This window comes from Semicossyphus pulcher, unplaced genomic scaffold, assembly GCF_022749685.1.
Source record: "Semicossyphus pulcher isolate SPU_LCO1_2020_fin unplaced genomic scaffold, fSemPul1.0.p SCAF_12, whole genome shotgun sequence".
In the NCBI taxonomy this organism is placed as follows: domain Eukaryota; kingdom Metazoa; phylum Chordata; class Actinopteri; order Labriformes; family Labridae; genus Semicossyphus; species Semicossyphus pulcher.
The window spans coordinates 17,288,874-17,306,612 of record NW_027211626.1 but is presented as its reverse complement, the minus strand read 5'-3'; the positions used below and the strand labels follow the sequence as shown (position 1 = coordinate 17,306,612).

At 42.3% G+C, this 17,739-nt stretch overlaps 1 protein-coding gene across 2 annotated transcripts in view; it reads left to right on the top strand.

Annotated features, from left to right (window-relative positions):
- The window catches only part of cdh11 (cadherin 11, type 2, OB-cadherin (osteoblast)), a 95,169-nt gene that overhangs the window by 68,674 nt on the left and 8,756 nt on the right, over positions 1–17,739 (top strand). For both annotated transcript variants that reach the window (XM_069658081.1, XM_069658083.1), the window contains exons 7-11: positions 1,898–2,065; positions 9,569–9,756; positions 16,511–16,624; positions 16,795–16,934; positions 17,593–17,729. In XM_069658081.1, the coding sequence (XP_069514182.1) occupies positions 1,898–2,065; positions 9,569–9,756; positions 16,511–16,624; positions 16,795–16,934; positions 17,593–17,729 (747 nt within the window). The remainder of the gene's footprint in view (positions 1–1,897; positions 2,066–9,568; positions 9,757–16,510; positions 16,625–16,794; positions 16,935–17,592; positions 17,730–17,739) is intronic.

The following is a 17,739-nucleotide window of genomic DNA, read 5'->3' as shown; positions in this document are numbered from 1 at the left end:
CTCCAGTGCATGTGCAGCATTGTCAGTTTCTGGTTCTGACTGTAACAGCAATATTTTTGATTATTTGTAATGCAACAAACATTGAAAATTGATTTATTTTGGGTTGCAAATTTGGCTGACCGCTACCTCTATAGTTTTTGAATGTTGTTTCCAATAATGGCAAACAATAGCCAAGGTTTGGTTGCCAATTCCTCTAAGTAGTTGCAAAGAACAGTCTATATTTTTACAACTAACAAATTAAGCTTTACATAATTTTCAGCCCAAATTTACAAGACAAAACTGCTTTTTGTAGAGATGTTAAATGTACAATAAACTAAATGGAGCCCTCTAATCTACAGTCATGACTGTCGGATCGGCATTTTTAAACTGATCTGGGGTCGGTAATTTAAGCCGATCATCTCGCCCCGATCATTTACATCAGCAGTCGTAAACTGAGCACAATTTGCGGCAGAACGCAAACAGGGGCGTAGCTTAGCATTAGCAACCCCGTGGCTAAAATGTCAGCAGTGTGAAAATATTTTAAACTAGAAGGCGAAAACAGTCCGACAGCCACTTGCAGCAGACGCAATACGACCATTTCGCGAAGCGGCAGCAGTAGAGCTGCGTTCAATACTAGCAATTTGATACGACATCTAAAAACTAAACATGCAACGGAATACGGCGCGTTCACTAAAGCAACAGAGGAAAAGGCTGCTATTCAAGTCAAGCTGATACACCAAAAACGGTGAGCAGCTCTATTACCGAGGCAAATACAAGTATCTGATCTGACAGATTCTCAATATTATTGGGGGCCAAAAAAGTTGATCGGGACATCCCTTCTTAAACATATTGAGATATGAAAAGAATAAACAGTAAAATGATTTCAGCATGGTTATTTATCCTCACTTTATAGGCAGAAGCCTTAACTGCTGTATCTACCAGACCTCGTATAGCCTGCTAGTTGCATATGCCAAACTGCAAACCAGTTTCTTTCTCCCATATTTTTACAGTCGACCACTTTTAATGTAAAAAGCTGAGAACTGACTCCTGCAGGGATCGTGTTACAGCAAGTCCTTTCCACTGAAATGTGAGAGGAAAAGAAGGCACTGCTGTAAAAAGAGGTCCCCAGAGGACATTCAGCCTGGTCTCTGCAGAGCCCCGGCCTAATATTTGGGTTTGCATTTAAAGAAGAAATTGGATGTAAGAAGAGAGGTTAGGGCAGACACGGAGCTATGTTGGGTCAGGCAGGGTGAAGAAGAAGAGAAAGAGAGAGGTTAGGGTGAGGAGAGGAGGGAGAAATTGGTTTAGAGAGAGCAAGTCCATGGAAAGAGAGCGGTTAGGGCACGGGGACGGAGAGAGATTTGGGCAGAGTAAATCTGGCTAATCAAACCAGTGTTGGGTATTTGACTGGCTCAAATCCATAGCTCACATTTCTAATTGGTTTGGAGATTATCAGCTTTTCCTGCTGTCACACACACATGCGCACACACACTTGGCATAATATGACAGTAGAAAGGCTCAACTCCCAGACACATGGAGAAAGAAAGAGAGGGATGGAAAGCGAGCAGCCGGTGATGAATTAAACAGATAGAAGAGATTACTAGGGCTTGAAATAGAGAAATATAAGACTGCATGCATGTTTAGCTGGAGTTATTTATTCCAACCGTGATTAATGATGTGCTTTCTTCAAAATAAAATGTGTTGAAATGAATTGCTCTAGCTTTAAGGAAAGTAAATCACACTAAGTTTCTGCATATTGAATGGCACTGTGAAACGTAGCTGCTTATTGTATACCGTATAACGGAAACGTATGAATGTCCACAGGCATATTTATCAAGAGAAGTTACAACTTGGTAAATAATGACTGTATTATATAAGTATCAGACTTCCACCATTAATTTGATGTTTGTCCCTTCAGGTATCATTCGTACGGCCCTGCCAAACATGGACCGCGAGGCACGCCAGGAGTACGATGTCGTCATCCAAGCCAAAGACATGGGCGGACACATGGGCGGGCTGTCGGGGACCACTGAGGTTAAAATTACTCTGACAGACGTCAACGACAACCCTCCAAAGTTCCCACAGAGTGAGTAAACGCCTCCTCTATCCATCTATGCAGTGTGAACGTTTCAGCTATTTTACAGTTTGTATTTCCGTGCCACAGATTATTTCCTTTCCTGCAGCACTTATCTGTGCACGTGGGGGGGCGTCGATCTAAACACATGTGTGTACATGCTTTTAGATGTACTGCATGCATGTGTGTGTATGAGGCAGAAAACATGTCATCTGCGAGCAATATAGAGACGAGAGAAGTCACTGCAGGAGGCAGAAGAGATAACTTAAGAAATCAATTATTAAAGGTTCTTTACTGGCCCCCTGCAATATCCTCAGGCGTGTGTGTGTGTGTGTGTGTGTGTTTCTATTTGTGTGTGCCTGTCTCTGTGTGTGTTTAAACCTCTCCTTGGGACATTTGTTGAATTACTGATTCGCTGAGCAATAAAAAAGTGGTGAAATATTTAGCCTGGGTTTTGTCAAGAGCGGTGGATTTGATGTTGAAAGAGGAAAAGAGAGATGAAATCTGAAAACTTGTTTTTGGTGATAACATCTGAATTCGTAGAAGAACGATGTTTTACTCAGTGGTATTCTTCCCTTTTGGTATGATAAGAGAAAATAAATATGATTAATTGCATTGCAGTCAAGTAAACAAGTAGTAGTTTTCCGACTGGGATGTTGGACTTTGCAAAGGTCACAATTTCTCGCCTGTCGGTTTTTATATGACTTTTGATTTATTTTTCTGTTTTTAGCAAAGAAGACGTCTTAAATGCAGTTAGGCGTAGGGGTGGGGAAAATATCCATGCCGCAATATACTGTCGTCCTGACCCTTGCAATACAATTATAGTGAGGCTGGCATCAAATATCGATAATTTAATTTACAAATAAACAGCCCTCTGATCAGATTTCCCTGCGTTTCTGACTCACCGCGTCACTACTGCATGACTCATTATGACATGAATGAGGGTAATGTGAATGGAAATTTATTGGCCGAAGTCGTTGACAGCGGGATAAAAGAAGAAGACGATGACAGCGGGATAATGTCTGACAGCGGGGAAAGGGAGTTAAGAGATGCGCCAGACACTTTCAAATCCAAAGTCCTAATTCGTTTTTACAGTTGTTCTCTAGTTCTGTGAATTTAAGTTACAGAGTGAAAACACGTTCTTCTTCTCAGTTTGTGTCAAGTTCTTTGAAAGTGACATCAATTCTTGATTCTTTACCTTTTAAGGGGCATTTTGTGCTCTTTAGTTAGACAGATATCGTGATGTGTCATTGTATGATTATTTTGCAATATATCGATTATTGCAGAATCGATATATCGTGATATCATCGTTATCGTGGGCCATGTATCGTGAGCAAACCTGCGATTCCCACCCCTATTTAGGAGGCAGTTAATGTTGCTTTTTGACACCAGATAATGCAGTGACTGCCTTTAAGTCTGACAGTAGTCCTGTTCCAAATATTCAGTCTGTCTAGTTCACCTGAAGGTCCAAATCTAAGTCAAACACCTCCGTCCTCTTTATCCATCCATCTCTTCTTTCACCCTGTCCTGGAGTTTCTTTCTGCATCTCTGTTTTTTTCCCCCTCTCCCACATTCTCCCCTCCCTCCCCCTCCTGCAGCGCTGAGCAGAGCGACTCCTGGCACAGATTCAGACGGGTAGCTGCAGGAATGGACGGAGAGGAGAGGAGAGGAGAAGAGGGCTCAGGATTTAGCCTGTGGAGAAGCTGAATAGGCGAGAAAAGGGAGAGACACGAGCAGGAGCAGCGAGGGGAGGGAATGTAAAAGACAGAGAGATGCAGGGAGGGAGAAAGCGACTGTCAAAACCATCACTCCACTTCCTGTGTTTTCCAACGAGCTGACAGGGTTTCAGTGTCTCGCGATGCAAAGCTAAAATCCGATTCTGTAGGCCATGACAGACTGACGACGGTTTGAGAGAATTTAAAAGTAGAGGTTTTTTGTGGAACCCTGCTCAAGTGGAAACAAGACGGATTTTCAGAATGTATGAGGTCTATCTTTGGACGTTTAATACTAACATATCCACATGTTTTTGTAGTGTTTATACAATGCTTGAGAGCACAAAGTTGGAACACCTGATGCAATACAATACAAAAGCTCCTTATTACGTTACAGAAAAGTCTACTTGATTGACACTGTTAGAAAGGACTTCATTTAACTATATGTTTGAGTTCAAAGTTTGTGGTGAACTCGACTGCATCATATTTAAATGCGTTCCTAATAATCTTTTCCTTCCTCATGTTTGTAAGTGCATGTGGGAAAAACATTAGAAATACCAATCCACAGCCCGGGTAAACAAAGCCAAGGCCGCTACGCTGGAATACTGGAAGGGAGCTGCATCTGTAATAACAGACCTACTTAAGACATGGATCATAAATTTCTAGTTACAATGAGAGTCTGTGGGGGGGAGGGGAGAAGGGGGGCTCGGCAGCCAGGGATGGGAGGGGTAGATGGGAAGAGTGGGGCGATTGTAGAAACATAATGTGTTCTTTTGATTTGCAATAAAAAAGCAATTTTTAACAAAAAAAAAGAGCAAACCTTTCAGTAAAATTGCCATAGCTACAGTATGTTTACATGGAGCCATGCATATTCCTGCTGAAATGGTTTAAAAGCCTAAACCTGATTCACAACAAAAAGCCAATGCACTGAGATTGATGTTGTAAGCTGTTGCTTAAGAGCAACACAATGACTGCACTGAACAGACAATAGATATCCATCTTCACAAGCTCATCACACCAGAATCACATCCCAGGTGAATATATGACCTGGAAATCTTCAACTGGAAAAATTCTGTGACTTATATAAATCAGAGCTAATCAGATTTGACAGGTGATACTAATAAAGTAGCCTTTTGGTGTATGTTAAAGAGGGGGTATTATACTGTTTGACATTTCAAGACATATAATGTTACAATGTTGGATGTTCAGACTAAACGTGGGTGAAGTTTCAAATCTGTAGGTTAAAGTATGTTGGAGTAATCCCCAGGCTTCTCAGCTCAGTCTGCAGGCTGCTGCGAACGCTAGGTTTCACACAGTTTTTTCTACACACTGTACTTGTGTGATGTCACTAAGTGCAGCCTCAGCAGGCTTCGGAGAGCTGGCCAGTCAGAAAGAAGCGGGCATGTAGGGGCGGGGTTTGTTGAGTTGTTTCAGGCAGAGGCTGTATGAGGGCCTGCACAGAGCACCAGTGTGAGAAAAATGAGTTTTTTTCACTGTAAATTATGCTAAGCTATTCTACAGGTATCGCAGAGAGAAATATGAAGCTTCAAATTAGCATAATAATTAAAGTCAATAATACTGGGGACGTAGTGTTTCCATTTTCAAATCCAATACTTTAAGATCAATTTACAGTTAAAAAAGCAGCTTTTCTGTAGCTTAAAGTCCAATCATTTATGATAATATGTCAAACCACTTCATCACCTCTAACTAAAACCATTAACCTCATTAGCATCTTAGTTCCCCTTCTGGACCAGGTGGGACTGATCAGGACCAAATAAAACCCAACAAATCAATAAGCTATTAATAACATAGAACGACACGGGAAACACAGGCTGTTATGAGGAGAGAGCAAGGCCACCCGTCTGCTCGCTGTTCCTGTGAATGACATCAAACATTTTGAACTTGGGTTAGCAAGGACGAAAAACAGGTTTTATGACCGAACATTAGCGTCTGCAAAATACCTCCATGAATTACTTTCAAATATCAGCTGTGCATCTCGAGCACTTTACATCTGTGATACAAGACAGCACTCAGAAAAGCAATATGTTGTGGTAGGTGGTACCCTTGTTATAAAAAGAAAAAAAAAAACAAGAAGTGGAAGCAGTACAAACACCTGCAAGAAAAGTCTCCCAGATGGTGTGAATGAGGACAGTGATTACTTATTTAGTGGTTGGGCAGAGTGAGAGAGGGAGAGAGGGAGAGAGGGAGAGAGGGGGGGAAAGATGGGAAATGAGATAAGCAAGTCAAGAAAGAAAAAAGCAGTCAAAGCAAGAGGCAGTAAAAAGACAAAAATACAGCAAATAGAGAGGGAGAGTGAACACAATGAAAGAGATAAAAACAGACAGAAAAAGATATATGGCACAGCGTGAGTCCCTCTTATGTGCTCCAGCAGCTTTTCAATTTTCATTCAAGCTGTTGCATTTTTTTTTTCCACTCACTCCGAGACTTGATCTCTCCGTCTCTGCGTTTCTTCCTGTCCTTGTATTTCTCTCCCCCCGCTTTCTTCACCTCATTATCAAGGATCTTTCAAGTCAAACCCCGAAAATCCATCACAGCACAGACACGCAGGAGGAGCAGAAAAACAAAGGCAAATATATCTGACAGGGATAGTTTTGTTAAATACTGTTAATATACCACGTCAGGCGCAGAACTTCACAGCTTCGGCTCTCTCGATTGCATTTAAACACGTACAACGCAGATCAAAGCAGGTCATAAGACATGTGAAGCTGTGAAAGATGATCTGTTGGTATACATTATTTGCCTACAGTGTCTTTTAGCTTATTTCAAAGATGTCTATTCTCATCACCAAAAAACAGGCCAGAGTCTATGATAGAAAATCCCTGACATGACTTGAGAAGATGCATTACCATTCCAAAGGTACGTCTGTGTCACTGCAGGGATGTTAAATCCATCTTCACACTGTTATTTGAAGTCTCTCCTCCAGGTATAGCAGGCAGAAATATGAAAAATATGTGGAAGAAATGTGTTGGAAGCGAGACAACAAACACTGAGTTTACCAATTAGCGGTAATGACAACTCGACGTTGTATTTCAAAGTAATCACATGTCTCTACCTCCTTACAGTAAAAGGAAATAGCTTTCGTAATGAATTTCAATTTCCCTCCAGATTAAAGGCGACTTACACATGTTAACAGATGAGAACATGCAGCTACAACATGGGGTAAACAGAACTTTGCTTGAGTTGCCCTCACAGCCCTCATAGTACACGATGTTAAGAGCAACAAATGGCTCCCACTATCTCATAAGTCAGATAATTACAGCATGTGGAAACATTGAAGTAGCCTAACAATACATGGAACCTCTCGGTTCACTTAAATTCCAAAAGGCACTTTAATGGGCGTGGACCAAAATCCATCTGGACGCAGTTCGGTAAACCCTCTAACAATCAGAGCGACGGAACGTGCCAGTCTTCATAGCCTTGCTAGGCTTTATAGCTAGTCTAATCCAATTTACATGGCTTCTAAATGGACTGTACTGTACTTATATAGTGCCACCCAAAGCGCTTTTACGCTACATGTCACATTCACCCCATTCACACACTGATGGCAAAGGCCTAACAAAGGCCTAAGTGCCAATCTCCAATCAGGATCTATGGACATTCATACCCGATGGCTACGCCTTTGGGTTCAGTGTCTTGCCCAAGGAGACTTCATCATGTGACTGTAGCAGTCAGGGATCGAACCGCCAACCTTCCGTTTGAGAGGCGACCAACTCGACCACTGACCCTAGTGAAACACAATGCATGGATGTGTCGATCAGTCATCCTATTAAACCCGCCCCCTAACTAGCCAATCTGTTGTGATTGGCCCGACCAGGGTCAGGTCAGATGAAAATCGGTCCAAACAGGAGGCAGACCAAAAAATGTTATTTAACCAAACAAAATAAAATGTATAAAACAAACAGTAATTGTTTTGACTCAAATACAAATAGTTTAAACTTGTAATTAAAATATGCTCTTCATGCTGTTCAAGAAAATTGCCAGAGATCAAAACAATGACAGAAGTTCGCTTCAGTTCAGTGCTGCTAACCACACAGAAAAACTCGGAGCTTTTTATAAGTCCAAAACGACCGCAGTAAAATTAACATACACCACAGAGACATACAAGCTCTTTGCATGAATAAACAAGTCTCCAGTCAACACTCAGAATAATTGTCACTTAAATAAATAAATACAGCCGAGTTTGTTTTGGAAAAAGGTGCCCCTTAGAAACAGAGCTGTGTGTACACTAAACTACACTAATATGAAAACGCCTGCCCAGTTCTACTTACTAATGCATAAACCACATTTAATATTAGACTTTACAACATTGTCTAAACACATCAAAGCCACCAGTATAAGAAGTAGTAAATTATTCGAAGGCTTTACTGTTGTAAATTCAGTAATTATAATTAAATTAGTGATGTAAGAGATTGTGGTCGTTAAAGGGGTTTTATTTATAAGGCTCTTTATTGGTGTTTATGTCTGAACATTGTTGGTTTTATTAGTTTCTCTTTCCAACGCTGGATATCTGTGTGAATATAAACAGGCTGTTATTAATGTGGGAGTCATTTCTCATGGAGTAACTACCAAAGGAAAAAGAAGTATGGGTGATTGAAGTAAAGAGCCAACATGTGGTCATTGAATGTTGATGTCCACTTCCTGTATGTGCTGCGCTTCATTTAATCTCGCAGCCAGGTACGCCAGACTGCTTGTGTGTTCTGTCATACAATGTTTAACTCAGCTGCCAGAAGCCATTGAAGTTAAGCTACTTAGGGGGAAAGCAAGAATAGAATGACAGGAGAAGAGAGGGAGGAAAAGGGCAAAGGGAGGGCAGGGATGAAATTAGCTTTTTTTTTTAGCTAGAATAGGCAGACAGAAAAGAGGAAAAGAAGGAGGAGGCGGGGTAGGATCGAGGCAAACGGGGAGGAGATGGGGAGGAGAGGTGGGGATGGATCTGGAAGGAAGGAGTGGAAGCAAATGATGAGAGGGAGGGGGAGAGAAAGGGATGTTACCAAAAGCGTCAAACAGTTTGGATCAAGGTTTAAAAAACAGAGGATGGCGTTGAGGATGTGGGGTGGGTCGCAGGAGGGATTTGGGACGGACCGATCGGGTCCTCTTCCACTCGTATTTTCTCATAAGCCACATGACCAAATGAATTTCATGATTCACAGGATTGCTACACCTGGTAACACAGGATAAACATGCTAATAATGTACCAGCAATAAAAATGATGAGTCAACTCTGGAGTAGGAGGAGGCGAGGAAAGGAGGAGGGATTGGGTAAGGACAGATAAGAAGAGTTGGAAGATGGGGAAAGGAGGAACGAGGGAGGGAAAAAAGATTTGACGAAAGAAGAGAGGAGGATTTTATGAAAATATGAGACAGAAGAAAGAGGAGATGCAGTGTGGAGAAAACAGTTTGGGAGGAGGTAGGTGATGCACGGAGTGAGTGAGGGGGGAAAAGAATAAAAGAGGAGAGAGTAGACATATGGTCCTACTGCTCTCATTCTGCAAGCCAGGTGTCGGCTCCTTCAGACACACACATGCACCTGACACTATAGGGGATATTAATATCCTTTGGGCCATAAGAACAGATGGTATAGTTCATGTTAATCCCCCCTCTGCCCTCCAAAAGTGACCCTGCCTCAGATAGTAAACACGGTGGCAGACAGCCAGCAAGTCTCCAAAGACTCGGAAGAGTCTTGAATACAAAAGCAAGTGGTGACCAGGAGTTGACACTAAACTTCCCGAACCAGTCGGCCAACCACAGCTGAGTAAATCTCCACCTTTTATTTTTTCTCTCAGGTGTGTACCCCATGTCCGTATCAGAGGATAAAGTACCGGGAGAGGAGGTGGGCAGACTTAAGGCCAAGGACCCCGACATGGGAGACAACGGAATGGTGAACTACCGCCTAGTGGACGGAGATGGGCTGAACATGTTTGAACTGAGCACCGACTCCGAGACCAGAGAGGCTGTTATTAAGCTAAAGAAGGTAAGGGATGAAAGAAGAAACCTGATAAAGCTGTCTGAACGCATCAATCCTTTTTAAGTTGATATGAGCAAGTTGTTATTAAAGTTGTGATCCCTGTGGAGTAGCTTAGCATAATTTACAGGTAAAAAAACTTTTTTTCTGACGCTGGTGCTCTATGCAGGCCCTCCGCCTGAAATGACTCAGCACTGTCCCTTTAAGAAACCCTGCCTCTTCAAGCCCACTTTCTTCTGATTGGCCAGCTCTCATAAGCCTGCACTTTGTGATGTCACAAAGTGCAGCGTGTAATAAAAACTGTCTGAAACTTGGCGTTCACAGCAGCCTGCAGACTGAGCTGAGAAGCCTGGGGATTACTCCAACATACTTTTACCTACAGATTTGAAACGTCACCCATGTTTAGTACGGACAGCCGACACTGTAGCATTGTATATATATCTTAAAATGTTAAACAGTGTAATACCCCCTCTTTAAGATGTTGACTATTTTCACATTTAGCAGTTACAAAACAAAATGTATTTGTCGTTTTATGTCCGTTATTATCTTCTTGCTCTGTTTTTGGTCTCCACCATCTCCTAAGGGAAATATTGGGCTCTTTAAATCCCCATTATGTTTACTAGCTTGTTGCTTACTGCGTCTGCCTGCTGTTTGCTGCAAAGCAAGTAGTGTACAGTGTTTTTGTGAACATCTTTTTAAGGACACAAAAAACCTCAATACGACCTTTTTACACTTTTTATTTTTAAATGTGTTTTGTTCTCCAAATACAAGTGAACAGCCTATCACATCCCAGTTCACACCTCAGACCATCGTGCTTCCTCAATGTGTCCAAGTTATTCAGCAGTCTGTTGCCCAATTTGTTTTGCATGGGCAAGCAAAGAGAACAAAAATGGGCTACTCCCAATTGTTAAGATTGTTGTGTATTTATAAAGTGATGCTGCTCCATCACCAAAAACAACCACAACCTCTCGCCTTGATGATGAAGTTTCCTGCTACATTCTTGTCACGGCTGATCAGGACGCGTCAAAAGATACAAGGACAAATGCATTCCATAGCATTTTGGGAGGTGGATCGAGGGATGGCATCACAATGCATCATGGTGTTATTTTACACTTGCATTTAGCGCTGTCACCTTGTGATCTGACCGCCCAGGACGCCCATCATGAGAGGGTTGAGAGTGAAACAAGTAAACAGCCGTAAAGCTGTGGGCCAAAGCTGGAACTCTACATGATTTATAATTGAAAGGGAGGAATATACAGTAGCTGGTCATGAAATTTCAGTGCTATTTAGAAAGCATTTGATCGGCTATGATAGGATAAGACTTTACGGATCCCTGAGGAGGAATTCACATTTTTTGTTGTAAGGAGAGCTAGTCAAAAGTACTACTAGCTGACAGCGGCTGCTACAACAGCCAGCTCTCATGGAAACAAGTGCGTCATTAACCATTTCTTCAACTTACCAGCGCAGAAATGTAGTGTCGAGACTGCACTTTTCCTTCACACAGAGGCAGAGGTTCAGCGCAAGTCTCAGCCAGCCCACATTTCACTCACTCTGTGTCCATATTTGTGTGTTGAAAAGGGAAGATAGGTCAAAATAGAGGATTGAAAAAAGACAGAAAATACGTAGCGAAGGAGGTGGGAACAGGGGGGAGGTTCTGCTGTGTTCCTTTCACTGTTTCTTGTTGTGTCTCATATGAACAGTGTGTGTGTGTGTGAGCGAGAGTGCATTAACTTTCATGCTTCCCTGGGCCAGGGAGCTCATCTTCTGCACTGTGACTGTAACCCACACGTACACACACGCACGCACACACAGTATAACTATGGCTGTCAGTGATCCAGCTCAGCACACACAATTACTTTTTCTCACTCCTTTCTCCATCCCTGTCTCTCTGTCTCTCTAATGCGCGCACACACACACAGTCTCTTATTCTCTCAAACACACACGTACACACATGTTGTACGGTATGTGCGGCTGCAGGTCAGGATTATGAGCTGTATCTTTCAGTGAACTGGGGCAGCTTGCTCTTACCTCTCCATGCGTCTGACCTCTCCAGCCTTAGGTAAAAAAAAACATTTATAGGCGAGTTATCGATACGTGTGGTGGTAAAATAAGAAGGAATTATGCACCGAAAACAAGGCAATTTTTTATATAAACTGTGAGATAATTTTAGGTTTAACAGACATTCCTTTAGAGTGGCATAAGGGCGCTCACCATATCCCTATTTGGTAAAGGGCTTGGCATTGACACATGTAATTATCAGAGTATGAGCTTTTAAGTATGATGGCGTTTGCGGCGAGCTGTATTTCCTGTCCAGACAGGGATGACGTTGCTCAAAGGAGCAGCCAGCCTTAACCCACGGCTCGTTTTTACTGATGCTGTGGGAAAATCTCCATCTGAATCAATCGATACAAGTCTGTTTCATGCTCCCACCCCCCCAACCGTCTGCGTGAGCGGTTTTCTTTCTACAGCTGGGCGTTTAAACCGAGAGAGGAAGCGGCCCCTCTCTTTCCCCTGGTGTCACCAGGACCAAGCAGGGAAATAAGTGAATGTTAGTAATGAGTGATGCTCCCTCTCTCTCTCTCTCTCTCTGCATTTGTGCGCCCCGGAGCATGGCAGTTAAATCTAAAGATCTCACATTAGCCAAATGTAATAAACTACAGCATGTGGTTCGGCTGGCTCAGGTGAGAATCTGTACTCTACCAACTGAGCTAAACCAGCAACCCCCCCCATACAACTCTTAGCTTGGTGTTTGCAATAAAAAGTTATGAAATTATCATTTTTAAGGAGAGGGAGAGACACAAAATAAGGAAGTACAACTCGAGACCTTGGATGTTTGTGTCACTGATTCGGGCTCGGCTTCAGAACCGTTGCAATGATTTACATTGAATTCGATTCATTGAAGTCATGTTAACCCCAACCTTCTGCCTTTCACAATCATAACCACTTAAAAACATGTGATCATTAGTTTAAGTAGTGTGATTTGCTAATGTGCCAGTGCTGTAATAGCACAACTAATAAACAAACAAACAGTTCCTTTAATTCTCTGTTCAAAGTCTGCCTCGTCAGTCGCAGTTTTTTGCTTGTGTGACGTCTGGAGGGAATTCGACTTTGATGCTGATATGAAGATTAAGAATGGGTGTGTGCGTGTGTGTGTAAGGCTGCTGCTGACGCCCCGGAGGGATCACCCACTCTCATGGATCCCTGAGTCTCTTGGAATAATAGCTTAATAGCTTAATAGCCTGATGCTGATTTGAAGTGTGTGTGTGTGTGTGTGTGTAAGAGCATACAATAAGAGATAGCATGCAACCACACTTGTATCCTGACTCAGATCTGTGTGTATGAATGTGAATGTGCGTGTGTGTTTGATTATTGCGTGTTGATTCTTCTCGGGGGAAATCAACACCTTTTGCCACCTGAAGGCAGTGCCACGCAAAATTGAAGGCCTAACACACACACACACACACACACACTTCAGACACGTGCAAGCACACACCTTAACACACGGCATCGGGAGTACCCTTCACTAATCTCTATTCTCTCACTCTCCCTCTTACAAACACACCCAGGCTCACACACACACACACACACACACACAGGGATGAGCTTTAATCAGCTATTCTCTTTCAACTGTGTCCTGACGAAAGCAGTCCACAGAATATTAAGGAGCTGTGTGTGTGCGTGTGTGTGTGAAGGGAGAGGGGGAGAAGGGGGGAGGCATTATTGTGAATATTATTATCTCACCCTGATTACACAAAGAGGGAGAGAATGAAGAGAGAGCGGATCTATAGACTGGGAGGGAGAGAGAGAGGGCAGAGGCAGAGGGAGCGTAACGACAAAAAGGGAAAATGAAATAACTGGGTCACATCTATCCTATTAGCATTGTACCTGTCATCAACACGTTAAACACCGACACCGCAGACTCGGATGCCGCTGCGGCTGAATGAGCGTGGAACAATCCATTGAGAGGAAACGTCCCTCTAGCACTGAGTCATTTGGCGTCACATGAAAACAGTTCTGAATCTGGTGGATTAAAGAGCTACTGCAAGCTGCTCTCAGAGGTGCTGCCAGAAGATGATGGGCACCGGACGCCATGTTTGATCGCTGACGACAAAAGCGAGCAATTATATAATATCCTCGCATCGGCCTTTTATGTTGCTGTCTGTTGCATATTTACATTAAAAGGTTGAGTAATTAGATGGGAGCAAAGCATAGGAGGAAGTCAATGGGTCACTACGACAAAAACTTTGTGGCCATTGAATATGTGGCCTCCTAAGGCGACCAAGCTTTGTTCCAATACTGTTAAAATTTACTGATGCGTTGTTACAGTTCCAACAACATCCTGAGACTTCCACGCTGGTGTTAGGGAAGGCTGATGCTTGAGCTTTGACCTGCTCACGCAGCGGAAGAGCTTGAGCTGGTGTAGAAGACACAATGGTACATCAAATGGAAACTGCACCCTTAAATTTTGTTGCCATTTTGGGTGCTTTAATAGCTTTATATTTTTTTTAATGTAAATTTAAAACTGGGCTACCAAATACACAGGTTGGCCACCAAATTAAGGCGTCCAACTTTAACTAGATGCTGTTGTGTAAAGAGCAAGAAAGTCAGCGTCAAGAGTTGGTTGGGTTGGAAGGATGGGTCAAACAAACAAGACTTTTCAACCGTGAGACACACAACTTGTTTGTGCTATACACATTATATTGGTAACAAAGTATTGTATTTAACCAAAACCAACCAACCAACCATTACCTCATGTTTATTATTGTCATCATGAAGACAAAACTCATGTAGTGTTATGTCCGATGCTGCAGATATGTTGATAATGTGAGCGGAGTTTTGTTTTATAAAGTTTTATGTTGAAGATTTCCTTTTTTTTTTTAGGTAATTACAATAATTTACATACTTTGATATGAGGGTTAACATTTATATTTACATGGTATTCTGTTCCTCTTATTCTGAAAGGAAGCTATTTGACATAGAGCACTTGCCTAGGTTAGGGTTAGGGTTAGGCCTGTAAGGTTACTGATGATTAAGACTGGCAGAGTGATGTTGTTTCACGACAGTGAAGTGATGATGTGCCGAGTGTTCAGTTGTCCTACAATTGAGACGGACATTAAAGGTGTACCAAGACACAGACACAGTGCTTTTACTTTACCCACATACCAAAGGTATATTAAACTAAGTGTAGCAAGTTTATAGTTAACGCTAAGACAACCCAGTGTTATTTTATCAACTAGCATTACAATAATAACAGAAGCATTTTCAGGGCTGTGTCCTGAACATTATATGGTAGTGCTAAAAACCGCAAGGAGGCCGTTATTGGTCTTATATCCAAAGAAGTACAATTAGCACGGCTGCCTCCATATACAGTAAAAGATGAGGCATTCTTATCATCCAAATCAGTCTGCAGCTTCCAGCTATAATATTTCGAATTGGTTGTCTTGAAGACCATCTCAATCACTGCTAACCCCTGGTAAACCTCGTGTGTCACACTCATAAATTTGTAACAGCTTCGCCGTGCTTTTACAACCCTTCACACATGGCTTATGAGCCCCTCTGCTCCCTCTGGGATTTCATTAAGAGATGGGTAGCGTGGAGATGAAAAGCTCAAGCTTGCTCTTGGGACTTTGCCATTTTAACATCTCTCTAGCAGCTGGAGAAATAGTGGTGGCGGTGGGGGGGGGATAGTGGATATGATCAGGATTTGAAATACGGGAATGATACCCAAAAAGAAGAGTGATTATAGCTCTGTCGGAGCTGCAGTTCAGTACATCTTCACAGTCGTAGCAGAGTGTGTATTTCAGTGTGTTGACTCATGTTTCCCCTGCAGAAGTATACATTCAGTACATGACAATAGAGGTCAGGAGAAAGAGGAAGGTTTATAACACACCAACAGGCACAATGTGAGTTGCTCAGTAACTGCTGTACAACTTCTATGTGAGGAAAGTGTGTGAAGTTGGCATTGAACGGCGTTCCTCAAAACACTCCAGTCAATTCAATATCAAGGCCGTTAGAAGTCAATGGGTTTTCCTCCCAATATAGAGTAAGTGAATTGAAGCTCAGCTCAATATGAGTGAATTGGATCTCAGGCTGGGCTGCCTGTGATATTGAAAAACCCATGGCGATGATTTTAAATGATACTAAACTTAATTCGCCGGCCTGGATTATAAAGGTGTGATAAATGAAGAATGTTTAGGTAAATTAGTCAGCAAACTTTCTTGTGGCCTCTGAAGTTGAATTTCAACCTTGTGACCTAAACGTTCTATTGCCCTGTATCGTCTGGTGTCCCAAACTCCCAAACCTAATCCTGCCTCATTAAAAACAGAAGTGTATTGTTTTTATCTGATGATGAAAACAGCCCAACAGAAGCAACCAAACGATTCACTGTGGTCCTCTTTATATCATCTACTATGATGCAAAAGATGACGTAATAGTCACTGTTTGGGTTACTCCTGATTTTGTTGCTGTGTAATACTAGTGGTAATAGTTGGACTGCTACTGCCAATACATGTGATTTTATGGCTGTTTCCATTCATGCAGCAACAGCTCCCCCTAGCAGAAGGCGGGGGTACAGCAGGGGAAACAGACTGCTTTTCTCACAGGCGGTGTCTGCAGGGGATTAAAAAGTGCATTTACTTCACTGCAAATAGGCACTGTACAATTTTGATGAGTGTTTCAAGTTAATGCTTTCATATAACTAATGTATTTTGATTTCAGATTAATTTAATCTGAACTCTCTTTTTCTCTTCTCTTTCTCTCTCAGCATGTGGACTTTGAGACGAAAAGGTCGTACACTTTAAAGGTGGAGGGATCCAACCCTCACGTTGACCCTCAGTTCCTCGCTTGGGGACCTTATAAGGACGAGGCCACAATAAAGGTATGCATGCAAAAATGTTGTGTGCTTAGATCGTATTTGTTTATTCAAATGTGAGAAGAAGAGTGTGAGCGCATGTAACGGCACGAGAAACAAAGCTTGTATGGGTTTATGTGTGTGTGACTTGATAAATATCACAGGAGCCTTTTTAAAATTCTGGTGTTTGTCTGCAGATATCAGTGGAGGATGCAGATGAGCCTCCTGTGTTTGTAGCTCCCAGTTATACTTTTGAGGTAGAGGAGAATGCGCCTGAAGGCACCCCGGTGGGACGAGTCCACGCCAAGGACACTGATGTTGCCAACAATCCTGTGAGGTAACGCAGGCACAGAGACACACACTGTACACAAACACATTGAGCGACTCGGGCTCGCAGCAGTGGGAGAATTCAAATTTTCACACTAGTTTAAATTCTGATGGCACATCGCCAAAGAAATAACTTTTAAATAGTGTTTCTTCGGCTACACTGAACAAACAATGTGACTCAGAGAAGCTTGGCTCATATTTGTATGCAGAAATCACAAATTACATATTGTTAGGAGGTTTCAGGAGATTGCAGATGCAAAATAGAATTACAAAAGCATAGCCGGACACATTTTATGGAAACAAGTGAAAAACAATCAGTGGGTCTTTTAACATAGTTTAAACCAAGAGTCTGGAGTCTAGGAGGTACAAAATATGAATACATGGCTCACATTTTCTTTATCAAAGTACGCTAAAATACTGCCGAGCTGGCAAAGGTATGGTGCGATTGGTCGCCAAATGTTCTCCACAAGTGAGAGCTCGACATATCCCACTTTTATCATTAGGGTTATCACATGGATTTATAGTAGTATCCAACGTCAGTGTGGTGATTTTAGTGTCAGAAATATCCATTACAGCTTGTATAACACAGTTATGTATAACGTCTTGCAGTGTAAGTTGTGCGCATGTGTTAAACCGCTTCTCCACATGTGTGTTAATTCTCCGTGCAGGTACATGATCCCTCGGTACACAGATGTGGAGCAGTTCTTCAGCATAAACTCAGAAGACGGCATGATCATCACGACGAGGCCACTGGACAGAGAAGCACAGCCCTGGCACAATATATCCGTGTCAGCCACAGAGATAGGTACGTGTGC